Below are 19,992 nucleotides of genomic sequence, written 5' to 3' on the forward strand. Positions count from 1 at the left end.
TCAAGGAATTTCAGGATCAATTTCAAAGTGGTGGCTTTAAATTATAAAGCCCTATGTCAGGGGTCCCCAACCCCCGGTCCGTGGACCAGTACTGGGCCGCGGCATGCCAGCAACGGGTCCACACAAACAAGCAAAGCCCCATCTGCAGGATGTAGGCAGCACACAAAACCACGCCCCCTCCTGTCAACGGAAAAACCTCTCTCCACGTAACCAGTCCCTGGTGCCCAAAGATTGGGGACCTCAGCCCTATGTGATTCAGGTCTGTGTCAATCTCTTTCAACTAGAATTGGCCCAATCTGTGAGTTCATTCTTCATTCTTTCATGTGATATTAAAAGATAATCCTTCACAATGGTGGACTCACCATTATGAACATTTTTGTGGCCTGAACGTATTTGCAATATAAAAGGCTCTTTATTGGCAAGCCTATGAATGTTAGCGGTTATTATCAGGCTACCTTCAAATGTTTTTTTTTTTTAATGGTGTTTTCTCTAAGCTAATTGTTTTTATTATATTTGATTTTATGGACTGTGGGAAGTGAGGGAATTTTTGAGGTTTATATTATTTTGTTGTAAATTATTTGGAATCTTTCTATTCCAAATAGTTTTCAACAAAACAATACAAAGTTCAAATGTTCTCCCGCAATCTGTGGCAGTGTACATATTTGTATATAAAAAATAACTATATCTTCCTGATGAGCTGATGGTGATCAGGGTTTGCTTAACATATACATTTAGCAAATACTTCTATGAGTTGGCCAACAATCTGGCGCTGTTAGGATTAGGGTAGGTATAGCTATGAATCGTGAAAAGGGAAAGCTGAAAAACAGTTATCATATAACTGTTTCTACTTTAGAAAAAAACAAATATTGAGGATCAAGGCTACATTATATATACTACAAGCTTGTATTTTTTTAAATAATTTGGATCACATATTTTCACCATATTGATGAGACAGAAAAGTCTAATTCTCATAGTTTCTAGATATATTAAGATATTCAAAACTATGCCATATAAAGTCACACTTACTTCAAAGCTTTGGTGTAATCTTTAGCATAATAATATTCTTCACCCATCTGAACCACTGAAAAGAAAATGAGATTATTCCCAGTACTTTAACTCATTTAAACATCTTTTAAACATGTGTTTGAAAATGAAACTTACTCAAGTGACTTTTCATTCTCGGACACTTGTATCTCTTGAATTGCGTAACTGCGTTACTCAACAAGGTGATTATTAGCTCCTAATAAATAAAAAATTATGGCAGTTATATTTGGACATACAAAAACTAGAAACTATACATGGAAATCTAACTTACAGAATGGAGAACTTTCTTCTCTTTCAGTTGCAGTGCCAAGATTCCCACTTTCTCCTTTTCAGGATCATTAAGATCAAAACCTGCATAAGACAATGAAAAATCCATTTTAATGAGTTTTGCTCCAAGAAAGGTACTTTAGTATTACAACTGTAAGATTCATGCTTAGTTCCAAGCTAGGAGTACATAGATTCTAAACACTTCCGTAACTTAGGAGAAAGAATGTATGGAATTCTATTATATTCTTAGTTCTTTTGATAAGACTGGTCTAAAAGAATCCCTGAAGGAATTAAATGTATCTAGAGTATATTCAAAGAGCTCCAGCAAGAAAACAATATTAAAAAACCTCACCCCAAAACCTCTTAATTGTTTCTTAGCAACAGATAATTTACTAAGCCATTTCTAATGAGCAATGTTCATTTGACTGATGCTATTTTGCAGATTGCAAATAGGAATGTAGGTCTTGGGTCACATATTTGCCAAATGGCATTTATCTCATTTTTTTTCATCTTTACATTCTCTTATGAGTAACATTTAAGACCAGATGTTGAAACAGTAATCTCTCCAAATATCTGCATATGCAATGAAGTATACAAATAGTGTTTCCATGGACTCTCTGATTCATTTCAATATGCAGATCTATTTTGTTCACTAACATCAGTGTAAGGAGTATTAATAATGCAAGGCGGGTAGGGCAATATATGAATGGAGCCAAAATTTTGCAATATTTCTTGGATTTTGGCAAAAAATATATTTTAGCTGTTATGCCTATTTTAGGGCCAATACATTTCCCAGATGTTGCAAAACCATGATAGCAATTTTCAGGCATCTCAATCAGAGAGGGACCAGAAGCAGTCATCAATGGCCTCGGGGAAAACTTTTTATAAAATGTCTACTGGAAAAAATCAGCTAAGTCAGAGATCCCCAACCTTTCTCGGTTGGCGGACCGGAAGGAAAGAGAGGGGGAAACATTTTATGCACACATGCGCAATCGGGGCCATAAGCATGCGTGCGACACAAATGGAGTGGCACTAGAACTCACGTGAAACTTGCTAGCTCTGCCTTGTTTTGTTGCGTGGGCGCTAGCGCTGCCCCGCTTTCACCGCATGGCACCATTTTCGCTGTGCGGGCACTAGCGCCGTCCCATTTTTACTGCATGTCCCATTTTTACTGCATTTAGGCCTCACGGCGCCGCATTTTCATCATGCAGCTGCGGCGCTAGTGCAAGTGGGTGTCAGTGTGCGCACACACATGCATGCACTGGCCAGCCTGTCCCGCAGCCCAGTGGCCAGGAGGCCATGGCCCGGTAGTAGCCCATGGCCCACAGGTTGGGGACCGCTGAGCTAAGTCATATTCTGGTGTTGTAGTAAGTTGTTAAATATTTAGGAAATACATATTAAGGTATTCCTGATATATTTATCATGCATGCTGGATTTTTTGCCCTGCCCTACAAAACCAATTAATTCATTCAAAAGAACACGAACAAGTCCTGAGCTAAACAAGGAAGCAGATTTCTGTTACCATCTCTGATCAGTTTATAAGAGCTACACATTTCTCTTCAGACTAGGATAAATGTTTATTAAGTTATTTTTTTAATTAAGAAATAAAAATATATTTACTTAGTATTCCCTGCCTCCATGGTCTTTGTCCATAGAAGTCAAGCATTCCAGCTGGTGTTTCTAATGGATCCGGATTAGGATATATCACAGAAGACTGTAAATTCAGCAAATTTTTTCTTTACACTTGATTTTTTAATGTATGATCAAAGCAATAATGAAATCACAAATCAAGGAAGAAGAACCTTTAAAATGAGATCATAGAAGAGCAAGCCTGCACCAACACAGTATCTCATACGGAGAGCAAAAATGTCAATTGAATCTTACGATAAACTAAATCCAAGTATACTTTTCAGATAACTAAATATCAATGATATTGATAATAAATATTTGAGCATAGGAGCCATAATTGATAAGAAAAAAAGTATATATTTTGCCCAGGAATCTGAACAGCTATACTAAATTCCTTTTTCTTAGAAAACTTTCAGTGAAATACATATAACTGTTTAGTCATTCTATCATTTAATGTAGAATGGCTTATTAAAATTTGCACACAGGTCTGTAACTCAAATCTTTCATTTAGTGGATTGGGACATTAAAAACATTAAATTTAGACTATCCAACATTTATTTTGCATTTACTATAAAACTTCAAAATTGCAGGTTCCACGTTCAAGATTTATACTGATCATGGAAAATGCTTACAACTCAGATAAGACAGATGATTCTTTAGCACACACACACATTAGTTATTAGTGTCAACTTGGGAAGGAGAGTTATTTGATATAAATCTGTAAGGTATTCTTTATATGAAATTCATTCTGGTTACTTAATGTATGTCTTATTTTAGGACCTTATATAATTGATGTGATGTGCAGACTAAATTTGATATTTAAATAAGCTTCATAGCCATAAACAAAAGTGAGCTGTAAAATAATCTGTGATTCACCTCATGATCGCAGAGAACATTTGCCAGTTGCTTCCGTTCTTGTGCATAATATGCTGCCTGCTGATAATAGAAACCTGGGTTTTGTGTTTGAATAGCTGTCAACCCTAGCTTAATAGCTTCATCAAATAGATCTCCAAAAGCCTGAAATCTATTAAGAAATCAAAAACACAGACTTTAAGTATTTTACCAAAAGTTGAGCTGAAAATAAAAGTAGTGACAAGAGGCAATTCATGAACATGTAAGATTCTAAGAATCTAAATTTATGGAAGCACCCAAAATTTTCCAGCTTTCATAATTATATTAAAAAAAACCAAAACAATGTGTTATGTGTCACAAAATGTAAAAATAAGAAATAAATTGATTTACACATTTCTTTCTATTGCTTTCCTAGGCTCCTTTGCAGGGTTGCACTCAGAACACATCAGTTATTCATGATAATTTTAAACAGGAAACTTATTAGTACTAATAAGTTTTTATCATGATGATTGCTAATTGCACTAGAAATTAACAAGGCTCACCAGATGACTTTCTCAGCCAAGTCTGTTTATTTATATTATGCACACACAGACACACACACACGTTTGTGTGTGCATCCCACCTTTATTATGTTTACAAATAATTCAAGGCACTGAATATACCCAACACACCTTCCTCATCCTAGACTACACTGGCTCTCATCTCACAGACTGTGAAAATAAAATTATAGGAGAAACCTCCCCCCCCCCTGCATATTTTGAATTTAGAGAAAAATTAGGATATAAAGTCGACAAACAAGATATTATTTCATTATTTCAAGCTTATTTCTGAGTGAGATAGCCCTCACTTGATATTAATATAGGCAAAAAAGAACATTTTTCAGCTTAAACTACCTAATTAATTAATTAAAAACATACTGTTTTGACATCCAGGCAGCATGCTCAAAAGCCAACTCTGCACTTCCTATTTTTTTCTTGCATAGATCTATATGTTTCCTAAACTGTTCAATTGCATCCAGTGGTGTATTATGCTGAAAACACAGGCGACAGATCTAAAAATATGAGAAATTAGAACACTTTATAAAGGTTAGAAACTCAAATTCAGTATAAGGAAACTGTATATTCATGTACCAAAAAGCCATACAATTTTTATGTTTTTATATGAATCTTTCTATAGCCAATCCTTAAATAGCTTCATATTTACTGGCATGTGGTCAGCAATACATCACTTACTACATTTCAACCTCAAGGATAAAAATATTCTTGTCATATATATGTTTCTAGATATCATCAACTGCAACATGTTAATATATGTATACATTGGTATTATTCTATCTTTAACCTAAAAGTTGTACAAGTAAAAATAATATAGTTTTTACCTTGTAATTTATAAATCCTGCCATAGTTTTGATTTCCAGCATGTTTGTTTCATGAGCTCTCAATTCATGTATAAGATTAAAGGCAGTTTTGTAGTTTCTAAACATAAAATATTCATTTGGAATATAAAATTCAGTTAAACCAGCAGTTCCCAACCTTTTCTATACCCCGCACCCCTAGACGCTTCTCATATATTCTCGCACCCCTTATAAAAGTTTGAAATAACAGCAACAAATTATGCATATACACTATAATTTTTAAACTTCTAAACTCAAGTTTTGCACCCCTTGGAATATCGTCTCGCACCCCCAGTTGGGATCCCCTGCGTTAAACAATCCCAAAGTTTAAATGACAAACATGGTAACCTTAACTCTAACCCTTTCCTTAGTCAATAATTTTTCTAAGAAGCACTTCCTCACATCTTTCAAGTACTCCCACTATTTAATTATTGCCATCAAATTGGTGTCAACTCTTAAGTACATTTTCTCTAGGATGACTCCCACTGCCTTTTGATTTATTTAAGAAATTAACCCAATTGTGTAGCTAAGAGTTGTGCTCATCGTGCTGAAATGAATCAATATTTCTGATATTAGACCATAAGGCAGTTACTATATCTGAGTGAAGTTATTTGATGGGAAGAACATGCAGTATGTACTTAACCCTGGAAAACTGCAGCAGGTGATTTAACACCTGCCGCATACAAAATATTTCCACTCTTCTACCACCCATTCCCTGCCTTTGATGAACAGAGACCTCCACTTATTACTTCAATATTTGAATAAAAATACTTACTTTAGAGCATTTAATGTGTCTTGCTTCAACTCACTGAAGAATGCTATTTTGAACTGGTGTCTAACAAACAAAAGCTGCAACATAACCAATGGACATTTTAAACTATGTTAATTTTAATTATAAACTTTTTAATGTAGGCAACATTAAATGTGGCTCAATATCTCTTCATTCTTAAACAGTAAGCCTGACACATTTTCAGTGGGTTTCAATTAATTTTGTTCACTAGCATAAGTTTTATTTTTGCTGCTAGATTTCACTTTGTAATTTGCTTTTATAGGGCTTCTAAAATTTGCATTCTGATATTTTAGGATTATGTTTTATGATCTTTAGGCAATTTTAGTAAAATAGCAGGGTATAAATAATTTTCCCAAACTGCTTTTCGTTTCTTCATCTTTTTCTGATACACAAATAGATATACATATGCAAACACACATCATTCCTTCTTCCACTTTTCCATATAATGAAACGTTAATTTTCTAATCAAAATAACAGTAAAAGTAGTATTACTTGTTAACAGGAATTAATAAATGACAGTACTGAAATATCACAAGAATGCCTCGGTGAATACACTTTATTTTAATGGTGGTTTACCTACTGAAATCTGAATAAAGAAAAAATTATATAAGCAACTTATACAAATATTACCTTTAATAATGTTATATGTTTTTCTTACTTCTAATGCTTCATCAATGCTAGTTTACTTTATCAGTAATCTTAATAATACCTGATGTGTTGTTTTGTTCAAATATTCTTTATGAGATTTTACTCTTCGTATTTCTGTGTAGTAATAGGTCTGAGCATGTTCATAGAAAGCATTTTCTAACCTGCAAAAGAAAATCAGTTTTTTTAGAAACAAAAACAGAGACATATTTCAGAATATACATAACATTACGGTTAGGGAAAGTCCTATTCAGACTGATAATGTTTCTCAGAAAGCATTCAAATTATATTTATATTTTGCATTAAACTCCTTCTAACTATTTAAAGGATTGTAAAAGAATAATCTATATTAACCACTCTTACAGTTACTATTTATTTAATGGCAATAATCTCACCTGTCTTTCTCAACTATCACATGCCTTGTTTTGGGAGGATAACTTCTTCTTCCCACTACTTAATCATTCTTATAAATATTTATTTAAAACTTTGTTGAAAAGTTCTCCAAAATCCAAACAGGAAAAGATAAAGAATGGCAAATTACCACAACAAAGTAGCAAAATTATATGCATGATAAGAATTAATTTAGAAAATGCCTATTTTAATCTGACATCCCAAAAGACTATAAAACACATACCTAATGAACTTGTCTATGAAGGTTTTAATTGCTGAGTCACTGAAAATGGGTATTTGAATGGGGGGGAGGGGCAGATTACTAAACAACGTTAAAACACAACTTAGTGTATTTGCTAGCGCTGTAGACCAGTCCAAGGAACTTTAACAGATAGGATTGTTAAATAATTTATATAAATAAGTTAAATAATATACAAAAAATATTTTCAAACACTTTATATTTCTGGGGTACCTTGTAAGTACCTACAGGCACCCCAGATCAAAATATTAGTGCCTGCCACCTCAATTTTATTTTTAATTTTAAAAAATAATAAATGGAAAGCTGACATACTGTAAAGCAGTTGATAGCCTCCAACATCAGCTTGTTTTGTAAAAAGGTTTCTGGGCTACACTTTGTTCTTAAAAGGAATTTTGGGAAAATGAAAACAATGGATTGCTGTAGCTCAGTACTTTGCTAAGAAAAAGAAGATAAAAGGAAGCTAGATATAGCAGGGAAGATTCAGAAGAGTACTAGGGATGGCAGACATGGATGAAATGAAAATTACAGGTAATCCCTGAGTTACGAGCGTTCACTTAACGCTCGTTCAACACTACTGATCTCACGTGATCTCATGGTACTTTAGGCCTCTGTTCTCTGCAACAGAGAACCAAACCGAAGTTGGGGAACACTTCAACATGCCTCCGGAAGCTGGATCGGGGTTCTGGAGGCCTGGAAAAGGCCTCTGCCGTCCAGATCTATGGCTGCAGAGTGATTTCACGCCCCTCTCCATGGCTGGTCCGGGCTCCGGAGGCCTGGAAAAGACCTCTACCGCCTGGATCTATGGCCGCGGAGTGATTTTGCACCTCCCCGCGGCCTGATCTGGGCTCTGGAGCCTTGGAAAAGGCCTCAGGAGCCCAGATCAGGCCGCGGGGGGGCTGCAAAATCGTGCCGTGGCCATGGATCTGGTCTCCAGAGGCTTGGAAAGGGCCTCCGGAGCCCAGATCGGGCCACTGGGGGAGGCAAAATCGCTCTGCAGCCATAGATCCGAGCTCCGGAGGCCTTTTTCAGGCGGCAGGGAGGGGGAAGCATGAGGTATCTTAGTGGGTCGGGGAGGCTTTGGGGACCTGTTTCATCACTAGACCCTCCATGGCCTTCCCGACCCTGAGATACCTCATGTTTACTTAACAAGCCGCATGCGTTTTAACAAGCAAGAGAGTGATCTCGCTAAAGGAACAAGATTCACTCTATGAGTTTTCGAGTTACGAGTGGAATGAGCAGGCTCCATTACACTCGTAACTCGAGGACTACCTGTATGTGATTTCTGGTATGGTTTATATCAATAATTTTGTAAATCTGCAAAACTTCCTTCAAGGTAGGCATTTTATTCATTTTTTAAATCCAGCCTTTTATTACTTTATAAATTAGTTAAGGCAGCAAACACAGTAATACTCTCCTCCTATTTTCCCCATAACAGTTACTCCATGAGGTGGCTGGGCAGAGAGAGAGAGCAACTGGCTCAAAGTCATGCAGTCAGATTTCATTCCTAAAGTGGGACTAGAACTTATCATCTCCTGGCTTCTAGGCAAATAGCTAACCTACCAGACTGGCTCTCACTTAATGGAATTTCACAATCCAAAACCCAGGAACAATGTTTTTGTGAGAACACTATCAACATCCTCTCAATATTTCATAAATGCAATGTTTTTTTCTTTTTGTCCCCTGATATATATCATTCTGGATAACCTCTGTTCCCTCCATGTGGAAACACGACATGCTTTTGGGAGGGGGAAGAGCTTTTATTTATTTCGATATTAGGCTCTCACCACAAGATTTGTGTACTTTTTGAGCTTTGCAAAATATTTGGAGTTTTCTTTAATTTTTCTTTTAATCTTGGATTGAAATATACCAAAACATTGAGAAAACATCCCTTTGACTACCTTCTGCTTCAATGTTCTTTGTTCTTGGATCAAATTTCACAGACTAGAGAATGGCTGAACAATGGCTGAATCCTAAGAAATGATGCTTGAGTAGTATGCAGCTTCTAGCTGAAACTCTCCTTAAAAAGCTTGATGAGACAATAAAGATCTTGCAAAATATGCTGGGGCATGTAACTTTGCATAAAGGTACACAAAAAGATTTGAATCCAGTTCCAAACCAAAGAGATACTCTCATGACTGAAGCGTTAACTGAGTTAATTCCATCTGTTTCTCTGAAGTTTAAGTCTGTGTATTCCTACAATGTTCGGACTCTCATTGAATGGAGAAGAGACAAATTCCTTTTTCTTACGAAGATTGAGGGAGACTGGATGGATTTATTACACTGAACTAACTGGAAATCACTTCTATTTGGACTTTGATGGGAAGACAGACTTATTGTGGAGACGGAATCTATTATGTCTAATTAGACAACAATTGATAAGAGATGGCAATAAGAAATAAACGTGGATATTTGATCCAGGGTGAATTATTTTTAACTTTTGGAAGGATTTGGGATAGATAAGATGTCATGGTAAACTTTCTATGAGTGGATTCAGAAAAAATAAAAATAACAGCAACCCGACGCATCTGCTTTAGCTTTTCCCTTAACAAAATTAAATCATCCCAAAAATGGGATGGGGACTTTTTTCCTACTTAATTTTGATGGGATAATCTTGGGGCTCTGAAATTGCTAGTCCCACTTTATGTCAAAAGATAAAATAATTGGGAAAAGTAGAAAGTGATTTTAAATTGTGAAAGGCATTGTTATACCAATTACTTTAAAGTAAATCTCACCAGCATGCTTCTAAGGATATCAACACAAGACTTCTGCCTCTAAAGAAGTAATGTGGAAAAGCCTATACAGTATTTTATATTATCTGCTTACCTTATAATGTAACCTACAAGATGATCAGTGTGTGGCAAAACAAACAGGGACTTTCCAGAGAGGTCACAAGCATTACATAAAGCTGCTGCCCTTTCTGAAGCAATAACATCTTCTCCTAGAGCAAATACACACAGGCACATTCAAAAATGATTTGAATAATCTTAATCCAAATATTCACAAACTTTAATAAGCTGTATCTAGGAAACAATGAAACAATTGAAAGAAGCTATACAAGATCAAAAAATGTGAAGAAAACTAGTACATAGAATCACCGAGAATCAACATGATTAAACAGTATCATCATCAGTGGAATATATATGTGTTTTGTCTCAAACAATTGAATATGCCTCTTTAATTGAGCCAATTTAACTAATTTACAAACATATACATGTTAATAAATAGGATGAAGGGTATCTGACTGCAAAAGAGATGACCTTCAGCAGAGAACAGATATCTCTTAACAAATGTTCTCTCTATATATATCTCAGAGGGGCAAATTCTATTCAAAGCAAGCAGTCTTATAGATATCCAAATCCTAAACCATACACCTTGAACTGCACCCAGAAAACAAAAACTGGTAATCAATGCAGCTCCCACAATACAGAAGTTATATGGGAATATCAAAACAATCCCATTCATATGCAAACCACTGCATGTTGCACTAGCTGTCATTTCTAGATGGTCCTGTGTAAAGGAAATTACAATAATACAACCATGAGGAGTAAAGGTACAAGTAATTATTACTACTGTGTCTTACTCCAGGAATGATCATAATTGGAATACAAGGCCAAGCTGAGCAAAAGTCCTTCGAGCACAAATGGCACCTCTTCATCTGGCATAAATTGTTAGTCTGAAAGACCACCAAATTATGACCCATCTTATTTTGGGAGATCACAAGCCTATTCACAAGTAAAGCTGGAACTGTCTTGTAATCAGTTGGCTTTTGGAATAGCTAGCTGTTTGATTTTTAATGTATTCCTCTGCTTCCAAACCCATAACTTCCAAACACAAGATCAAGACTTCCACTTGTCTCCCATTCAGTCTGGAGTTGTATAGCCAAGTGCTATACAACCTTATCATCTGAGATACTCAGTAAGATGAGGGAGAGGGATCAGCCCTGTAGCAACCCTGATGCTCAAGGCTTGATCTCTCCTCACACTCTGACTGCAACCACCTTCCCTAGAAAGAATCAGAATCACTACTTCTCTGCATACAGCTGTAACTGTTTTTTTCATTATGCAACAGCTGAAATAATTAACTGATCCATTTCATAGGAAAGACTGATCCATTTTATAGGTTGATGGCTTTCAGGCTATAGCAAATAATTATGTCCAGACTGATCCAAATTTCCAGTTGTAATTTGTAAAACAACGTTTGAGAGCAATTGGCTTGATGGACAGTTCTTTCAAGTAATAATTTATATGAATTATGCATTTTCAAAAGGAGGAAGAGAAAATGTTTTGTCTGTGAATTTCTAAAATGCAGACTCTCATTATCTTAACCAAAGCATTTATTAAAAGATTTCCTAGATGTATCTTGTTCTATATCTTTTATTAAATATTTTTCCTAATTAAGTATAATTGTACTGCAAAATTGTCAGTTACAAAGTGTAGTTGTATTATAAACAAACGGTTCCTGTTTATTGTAATGCATCTAGTCTTCTCTTCCCTTAACAGAACTGCTTTGATTGTCAAAAAATGTGATAGGGCAAACTTTACAAATCTGTTCCAAAGGATATCCAATCATCCAGGACAGTCCTTCTGGGTTTATTGAAATGTCCTGCTTTCATTGAAAAAAATTTCATTGGTGGAAGATGAATACTGGATTCCAACCTAAACTATTTCCAACTGTTTTCACTGCTCATATTTCTGCTCACTAAACAAAAACAACATTCCACAGTACTTTAGATTACCATATTTCAATCATACAACCGTAGTTAAATTGTATTTTACCTGGAGGTAAGGGGGTTTTCTTCTGAATTAAAACTACAGCAACTTTTGTGTTTCGGCCCTGCAAACTCTGCCTGAAAAAAATAAGACATTAAGCTAACTAAAGTTTATAAAGATTCAGGCAATCAATTATTTAAGGCAGAAATACCATATGTATGGGACTTAACAAACTAAAATTTATTTATTCTTTCAGATGGGCAATAGCAAATGCACATAGATAACGGCTTCTATTCCAAAACAAGAAGAAAAAATGTGAATTATACCTTCTTTCCCTCTTCAGTGTTACTCTAAAACAGTATTTTATAGAATAGATAAAATAATACCTGACAATTTCAACTCTAGTAGCACACTCTGATTGTTTTTCTTTCCACTGTGGTTCATCCCAATCTAGTTCATAAAATACTACAACAAGCGCAGGAACCAAATTCAGATGTTTGTTCATCCAACCTGTTTTCAGGATACCTTTTGGAATGTACCATTCATATGACAATCTCTGAAAAAGTTGAAAAATAGTATCATCGCTACTGTAGACAGGTGATGTTTTTTTAGTCCCCTCTAGTAAATGTTGACTCCTGGTGACTGCCTGGACTAATATTTATATTTTTCTTGGCAAAATTTCAGAAGTCATTGGGCATTGCCTTCTTCTTAGAGTTAAGAGACAATGACTGGTAGAAACTTATACAGCTGGCTTCATGCTTAAGGCAGGACAAGAACCTACAGTCTCCCAGTTTAGCGCTCTATATTTTTCTTCCCTGCTTATCTTTAAATCGTAACATGCATATGTACGGCATGAGTTTTGCTAAACTTATTCTTAATGAAGCAGGTTTAAAATTATGTTGCATTATTTCTTCAGCTTGATTTAATACAGCTGTATATCTCTACCTTTGCTTTTGAAAGAATTATTTTACCAATGTAAAATAACCTTGAAAAAGGAATACGCAAAAGCAGAATTTAAACACTTGAATCTCAGTAAAATAAACTTACACTAAAATATGACTTTTAACTCTTACTATAATATTTAGGGTAATACCTTTACTCTGCATTTGGGATACTCATGATCACCGGGAAGTACTTTAAAAGAAATTGGTACTCTGTCTGCTCTCCTATTTGCACAAAAGGCATCCCAGACAGCTCGATGAACAGCATTATACACAACATCCAAACCAGTGAGTGTAACAAAGGCCATTGGTCGGCAACATAATTCCACTGGAAAATCCCACTGTGAAGGGCTCATATTGACAGTTCCAAATATAGTCTGAAACTTTAAGCAGAAAAATATTCAAAATAATTTTTCCTAACAAGTATTGTAATATGCAGAACATTTAAAGTTGTTATTCTGTGACAAGCAGACATAAATTCAGGTGTTTCTGTACAGCAAGATATAAAGTTTATATACCGTGAATAATTCTAGATTCTATTAGACATTTCACTACAATATTGTGTGCCTTAAATGGTTTTGCCTGTAGCTAAACTGAACCAGATAGAAAAAATTCAATCTTAGGCCACAGCCTAATTTATAGATCTTCTTGTTATCAGCAAGGTCTTCAAAAAAATTACTTACCTGTGAACTTTAAAGATATTCAAATAAATTTACCAATGAGTCCCACTTATTCACATCGAATATGGCTACATTTATAATCTCCATACTACTACATATATTTCTCATTTTTAAAGGTTTTGGGAAACCATGGCCATAAAATAAAACCAATAAACCTTCTAAGGCAGAAAAGGGCAGCCTATTTTCAGCTTTATCACCAAATCATTTTTCTATTCTTTTGATTTATTTGGTTTCATTTTGCATTAATATAGTTTTGCATTCATTTGTTGCATAGTAATGGCAGCCATGCAGACTGAAGGCTATTCCACCCAGGCTAAAACACACTGAGCTTGGGTTACACGCCATATAAAATAAGAATATTCTTTTGTTTTTCTACTGCATGATTTGCAAATTACGGTTGATGGCTTAGCATATTTTGTAATTCCAGAGAATAGCGGTTTATTTTATTCCTCAGAAGAAAACAAATAATTTAGGGAATTAAATAAATCTAATTTAAGTCTTATTTAAATCTGAGCGCAATACCGCTTTTATTAAAATCTTCAAGTCTCCATTTCACGTTCTACGTAAAAGCGGCACACCTACGAAACCGAAATACTTTCCCAAAAACAATGACAGGATGTCTTGTGTACAGTTTTAATCTATTTCTCAGCCGCCGCCCCTTGTGCCTTTGCTTGAGAGGATCTGCTCACGCTGCAAGCTCCGTGGCGACCCCGTTCTCAGTTGCCCTGCCTCGCACCTGCACTACGACCTCCCCGGGTATGGAAGGAGCACCTCGCCCTCAGCCTTCGGTGACACGATCCATACGACAATCGGGTGCAGAGGAAAGAGGGAAAACTTGGAACAGAAAGCCGAGGCCTGTCTGAGGAAAACACTTAGCAGGCGAATTAAGATTGATAGCCATAACTGACCAATAAGCACTGCGGCTCCTGAGCGCCCGGCGCCAACTATTGGAACGTGCTAAGAAATGGGCAGAGCTAAAGTTCTGCGAAGCGGCAAATGAAAAGAAGAAGGAACAAAGAGGCGGAACCGACCGAGCTTTGCTCTGGTCTAGGGCAGGGGTAGGCAACCTCGGCTCTTTTATGACTCATGGACTTCAACTCCCAGAATTCCTGAGTCAGCTATGCTGACTCACGAATTCTGGGAGTTGAAGTCCATGAGTCATAAAAGAGCCGAGGTTGCCTACCCCTGGTCTAGGGTAAAGAGCGTGCAAATCAGAGGGTATGGTTAAAAGAACCGACCAATTGTCAGCTGGAGGAAGTGGAGCGAAGATGATCACGCCCTCCAATCACCGCTAAAGAGGTAGCGCCTGACTCCCTTTCCGCCTTGTCATTTTTGGCGCCTGCGCACCGAGGACCATCTTCTGTATTGATCTGGCGTGCTCGATTCCCACTCGGGTTGACGTGCAATTTTTTTTCCAGGAGACCGTGAAAAGGGAGAGAGCGAAAGGAGCCGGGGGGGGGCTCTTCTTCCCCGGTGTCGCGCCATGACGGCGAACGAGGATCAGGAGGTGAGAGATACGAAGGCGTGGAACAGACTGGCAGAGTCCGGGAATGGACGGAGTAAAGACGCCCTGGGCTTACGTGAAAACCTCCCCTGGAGGGGCGTGGCTAAGAAAGGACCGCCCTTCCCTGGATTTAATTGTAGGAACTGCTGGGGGGGGAGAACATGCTGTATAGCAGCAGATCAGCAGTACGCGGGGGGGGGGGAAACTCCACCTGTTGAGTGCTTGCCTGTGTTGCAAATGTCCCCTAGTGCCACGCGGGGAACTTTGACGATGGGGTAACTGGAACGTTTTGACAGATGTTATCAGCATCACCCGTTGCACGAAACCCTGGTTTAACTTCCGTTCAGTAGAATTTGGATTGGATGATTTAAAACCAGTGTTTTTCGAACTTGGTAACTTTAACACGCTGGCTGGAGAATTATGGGAGCTGAAGTCCACCCATCTTAAAAGTTGTCAGGTCTAAATAGACCCTTTCTGCTCCATGGTTGTACTAAGGAGTGGTTCCATAAAACCCAAATGATGCATTTGTGATGCTGCGTAAATATAGCTGATAATCATTTTTCTTTGGGAAATTAGAGTTTTCTACAGCTCTATACACTGTTTTTATACATATATGTTCTTTTTTCATGCACCACAAAAAGCAATTTCTGATTCTTTTCAGTCTTTTTATAACCAATGCTACTGACTATACTTTATGGCTGATGACATCTGCCATTGAAAACATGTATTGACTTATCACATACTTTTAGTTTTATATATAACATGTAGCATGGTTAGCTTCCTAGGATTATAGAATTCTTTTAATATTCTTTTAATATTTTTGAAAATTACTAAAATGTGACTTAAGATTATGTTCAATCAGATATTGTTTATTTTAAATATTTTACTAAGCATATATACCAATGATGGCGAATCCTTTAGAGACCGAGTGCCAAAACTGCAACCCAAAACCCACTTATGCATTGTCGAGTGCCGGGTGGGTGTGGCCCATTGGGTGGGCGTGGCCCATTGGGTGGGCGTGGCTTCGGGGGTAACGCAGACTGGGTGGGACTAAAAATTTCAATCAATCAATTCCAACTTTGCAAGATCTTTTTTTCCCCGCGAGAAGTTGAAACTGATTGATTGATTGAACTTTTTTTTTTTTTTGCACATGGTGGCGGAGGCCTAAAGCAAAAAGGTTTTATAAAACCCAGCTGAAGGCCTAGGACTGGGGTGACAACGTGCGTGCCCACAGAGAGGGCTCTGAGTGCTGCCTCTGGCACCCGTGCCATAGGTTCGCCACCACTGATATATACCATTCCACTCATGCCTGGCTGAGTGGTTTATAGATCTCCCAGTACAGTTTAAGATTAAATTAAAAATAAAACTATAAAGTGTTTGCTTGTGCTTTCTTTCAGATGGAGTTAGAAGCATTACGTTCTATTTATGAAGGTGATGAATGTTTTAGGGAACTTAGTCCCATTTCATTTCAATATAGGGTGAGTTGTATTAATTCAAATGAGCCTATATTAACCTCCAAGCTTTAGGTTCTGTTTTTATCAAGGTAGTCCTCACTAAACAATGGTGATTGGGACCGGAATTTCCATTGCTAAGCAACATGGTCATAAAGCATGAAGTCTCATGAGCACAGTATTTAGCGATGAAAATTCCAGCACTTCTGATTGCCATTAAATGGATTCACCGATGTTAAGCGCAATGCCATGTGATTGCCATTTGCAACCTCCTGCCAGTTTCCCTATTGACTTTGCTTGTAGGAAGCTGGCAAAGAAGGTACAAATGGTGATTATGTGACTGCAGGATACTACAATATTATAATTATGAACTCAAGCTCCTGGATTGTTATCACATGATCTCAGGGATGTTGCGACCATCAGAAACAAGGATCAGTTGTAAATACCATTTGTTCAGCGCCATTGTAAGTTTGAACAATCTCTGAATGAGTGGTTGTTCAGCAAGGACAATATTTAAGACAGTTTGTAGTTTAGCTATAACACCAAGGTATACTAGTTATATAAACAGCAACAGCTCAAGACTATATACCAAGTTTTACATTGAGATTTTCAGATTGGTGTACTCATTTTCTTAATATATTTTCATAATTTATGAAAAGGGAATATAGCTTATGGTAGAAAGGTCCTGCTGATCATTGATATAATCATAATTTATTAAATTTATATACTGCCATGTTTCCTGCGGTGTAGCTGTTTTATGGATTCTGGTGAAATTATATTAGTATTTTTAATACTCACATGTTGGACATAACACTTCTTGAAAATTCCTTCTAAAAATTGACATTGAATGTAAAAATGAAATATCCGTATTTCAGTATTTTTGTTGATTAAAGCTTGAATTGACTGGATTCCCATATAGACATGATTTATATATGTTTTTAGATAGGTAAAAGTGGAGACCCCAAAGCCTTCCTTATAGAAATATCATGGCCAGAAACATACCCACAAACTGCTCCAGTCATATCAATGGATGCATTCTTCAACAATGCCATGTAAGTGGTCCAGTTCTTAAGACTTTCAAAAAGCGGTCTTTCTAGAATTAACTTTTTATCTCTTCTTTGCCATCTGCCCTAGATCCTCGGCTGTAAAACAAGGTATATTGGATAAATTAATGGAAGAAGTTGAGGTTAACCTGGGAACCTCAATGACATATACAATATTTGAATATGCCAAAGATAATAAAGAACTGTTCATGGAAAATCAACCAGTTAATACTGTGGTAAGTTTATATTCCCAAATGTTGACCTATCTCAACATATGAAAATGTTTTCCTATGCAATCTATCAGTTTCTTGATATTGAATTGCCACTATAAGATTGAATTCAATTCGTAGCAATGTTTGACATTCCTATATTAATCTAGTATTCTAGGAGCAGTGGTTAAAATTACTTATTATATCCTACAAACCTTTTTGTATTGACAACAGAAAAGTTTAAGCAAATATAATGACTTTTCATCCCATTTAATGCAAGTATCAAGTATCGAATTAAAAAACTACAGAGAATTCTTAATAAATAATACATTTCATTTCTTTAGACAGTATTAAATAACTGCATCTCAACTGGACATTCGGATGCAGCACCACCAACTAAGAAAAAGGAGAAAAAGGAACAATTGTCCAAAACGCAAAAGCGGAAGTTAGCTGACAAAACAGGTTTGTATAATTTACTCCTAATACATCTTAATTTTCTTTTAATTAAAAAAAGTATGGTGTAGAATATATGTTTTCTATATAGAATAGATCAAATACAGGCTTTTGCCCGCATTATAGTTTATGTTGAATTTTTGTGTGCAATAGGTATGTCTAAGTAATTTTTGTTTCCTAGCAGAATAGTAATGAATCGTGTTCTTTTGTGGAATCTAGGTTGTTGAACCAGAACTCTCAGCAACGCCAGTAGTTAGGGATATTGACAATTAAAATTCAGAAACATCTGGAGGGCCATAAGTTCTCTTCCTCATCACTGCCAAGCATTGCCCAGTTATTCATAATAATTTGCAATAAGCCAGAGTTTGCTATTTTAAGCTTTACCACAAACTATGATGTAAATTAATACATTAATTTCAGAATAGATGCTTGAATTCAAATTGCAAAAATACATACAGAATTTTTATTTTGATTAGATCACAAAGGAGAACTTCCTCGAGGATGGAATTGGGTTGATGTAATCAAGGTAAGAGTGTTGAAAATTGAAAATATTAAAACAGTAACTTTTGGGGAGATTTAAGCAGTATCTAATTTTTTTCTTTTTTCTTTTTTAAACCATTTTGGATATGAATGATAATGGAACTTTCCTCGTGTTTTTATAAAGCATGTAAGTATTTGGACCATTTTGAACCATATTTTTAGTTCTAAGCAATGATACTTGTATGTCTTTTTTTGCCTTGATCAGTGTTTCAGAGATTTTGTACTCCATCCTAAACAAAAAATGTATATATTTAATTAAGCACTAACAATCTGTATCTCATACATTATGCAATAATGAAATTAAAATATTGAAGCCAAAACAGGCATCCACTATTTGGAAACTAACCAAAGAGAAAAGCAACCTAGAAGTAACTGACAGTTAGAACAATTAATCAGTGGAACAACCTGCCTCAAGAAGTTGTGAATGCTCCAGCGCTGGAGGTTTTTAAAAAGCGATTGGACAGCCATTTGTCTGAAATGGTATAGGGTTTCCTGCCTGAACAGGAATGAGATGACCTCCAAAGTCCCTTCCAACATCATCATCATCATTATTATTGTTGTTGTTGTTATTATTATTTCCTTTCATGTTTATATTAGTTACTAGTTCAAAATTTAAGAGCAAAACCAAAGATTTTCAGCAAATTCCCCAACTCCCTAAAATTACAAAAAGGGACCCAACTTATTCAGGCGCTGTCCCTCAGAAGTCATATTGTATCTTTCATATTTTAAAGACTAATTTAAAAATGAAAAAAGGGGTTAGTCCCAATTATCCATGTTGCCTTTGGAGTACATTGAAAAGAGTATCCAGAAGAGTATCTTAAGTATTTTTAAAAAATATGTTTGCATGCATTAAGATTGTTCAGCAACCGCTGTTTCAACTACCTTTCAAAGTTACAACAATGAGGGAGCTTAACAACTGTTCCTCATAATTGCAACTATTGCAACCTGGATCCGTGTCCCTCCTGGCTGGTACTGGCGGCTCGGGAGGGTACATGAGCCTGGCTTCAGGGAATTATTAACGCTTCTCTGGGGGAGGGTGCCTTTCCCACGGCCCTTAAAGAGGCGGTGGTGAGGCCCCTCCTTAAGAAGCCTTCCCTGAACCCAGATGTATTGGCCAACTATCGCCCAGTCTCCAACCTTCGCTTTGTGGCGAAGGTTGTTGAGAGTGTGGTTGCACAGCAGTTTCCGCGGCA

At 36.5% G+C, this 19,992-nt stretch overlaps 2 protein-coding genes across 3 annotated transcripts in view; one reads left to right on the forward strand and one right to left on the reverse strand.

Annotated features, from left to right (window-relative positions):
* Positions 1-14,373, reverse strand: part of TRAPPC11 (trafficking protein particle complex 11) — a 32,795-nt gene extending 18,422 nt beyond the window's left edge. Inside the window, exons 1-14 of the mRNA XM_015831805.1 lie at positions 14,336-14,373; positions 13,072-13,302; positions 12,365-12,534; positions 12,045-12,115; positions 10,093-10,207; positions 6,685-6,784; positions 5,961-6,034; positions 5,171-5,267; positions 4,710-4,843; positions 3,817-3,964; positions 2,932-3,025; positions 1,316-1,395; positions 1,162-1,240; positions 1,027-1,081 (exon numbers count right to left, since the gene is read on the reverse strand). Coding sequence (XP_015687291.1) covers positions 1,027-1,081; positions 1,162-1,240; positions 1,316-1,395; positions 2,932-3,025; positions 3,817-3,964; positions 4,710-4,843; positions 5,171-5,267; positions 5,961-6,034; positions 6,685-6,784; positions 10,093-10,207; positions 12,045-12,115; positions 12,365-12,534; positions 13,072-13,275 — 1,421 coding nt within the window. The 5' untranslated portion in view covers positions 13,276-13,302; positions 14,336-14,373. The remainder of the gene's footprint in view (positions 1-1,026; positions 1,082-1,161; positions 1,241-1,315; positions 1,396-2,931; positions 3,026-3,816; positions 3,965-4,709; positions 4,844-5,170; positions 5,268-5,960; positions 6,035-6,684; positions 6,785-10,092; positions 10,208-12,044; positions 12,116-12,364; positions 12,535-13,071; positions 13,303-14,335) is intronic.
* A 569-nt stretch (positions 14,374-14,942) lies between these two features.
* RWDD4 (RWD domain containing 4) overlaps positions 14,943-19,992 on the forward strand; it is a 9,021-nt gene continuing 3,971 nt past the window's right edge. Inside the window, exons 1-7 of one of the 2 annotated variants that reach the window (XM_015831808.1) lie at positions 14,943-15,106; positions 16,501-16,581; positions 17,497-17,606; positions 17,689-17,833; positions 18,151-18,268; positions 18,736-18,785; positions 18,924-18,926. In XM_015831808.1, the coding sequence (XP_015687294.1) occupies positions 15,083-15,106; positions 16,501-16,581; positions 17,497-17,606; positions 17,689-17,833; positions 18,151-18,268; positions 18,736-18,785; positions 18,924-18,926 (531 nt within the window). In that variant the 5' untranslated portion in view covers positions 14,943-15,082. The remainder of the gene's footprint in view (positions 15,107-16,500; positions 16,582-17,496; positions 17,607-17,688; positions 17,834-18,150; positions 18,269-18,735; positions 18,786-18,923; positions 18,927-19,992) is intronic. The other variant, XM_015831806.1, reaches the window with a different exon arrangement.

Source organism: Protobothrops mucrosquamatus, unplaced genomic scaffold, assembly GCF_001527695.2.
Source record: "Protobothrops mucrosquamatus isolate PMUCROS unplaced genomic scaffold, P.Mucros_1.0 scaffold_280, whole genome shotgun sequence".
Taxonomy (NCBI): domain Eukaryota; kingdom Metazoa; phylum Chordata; class Lepidosauria; order Squamata; family Viperidae; genus Protobothrops; species Protobothrops mucrosquamatus.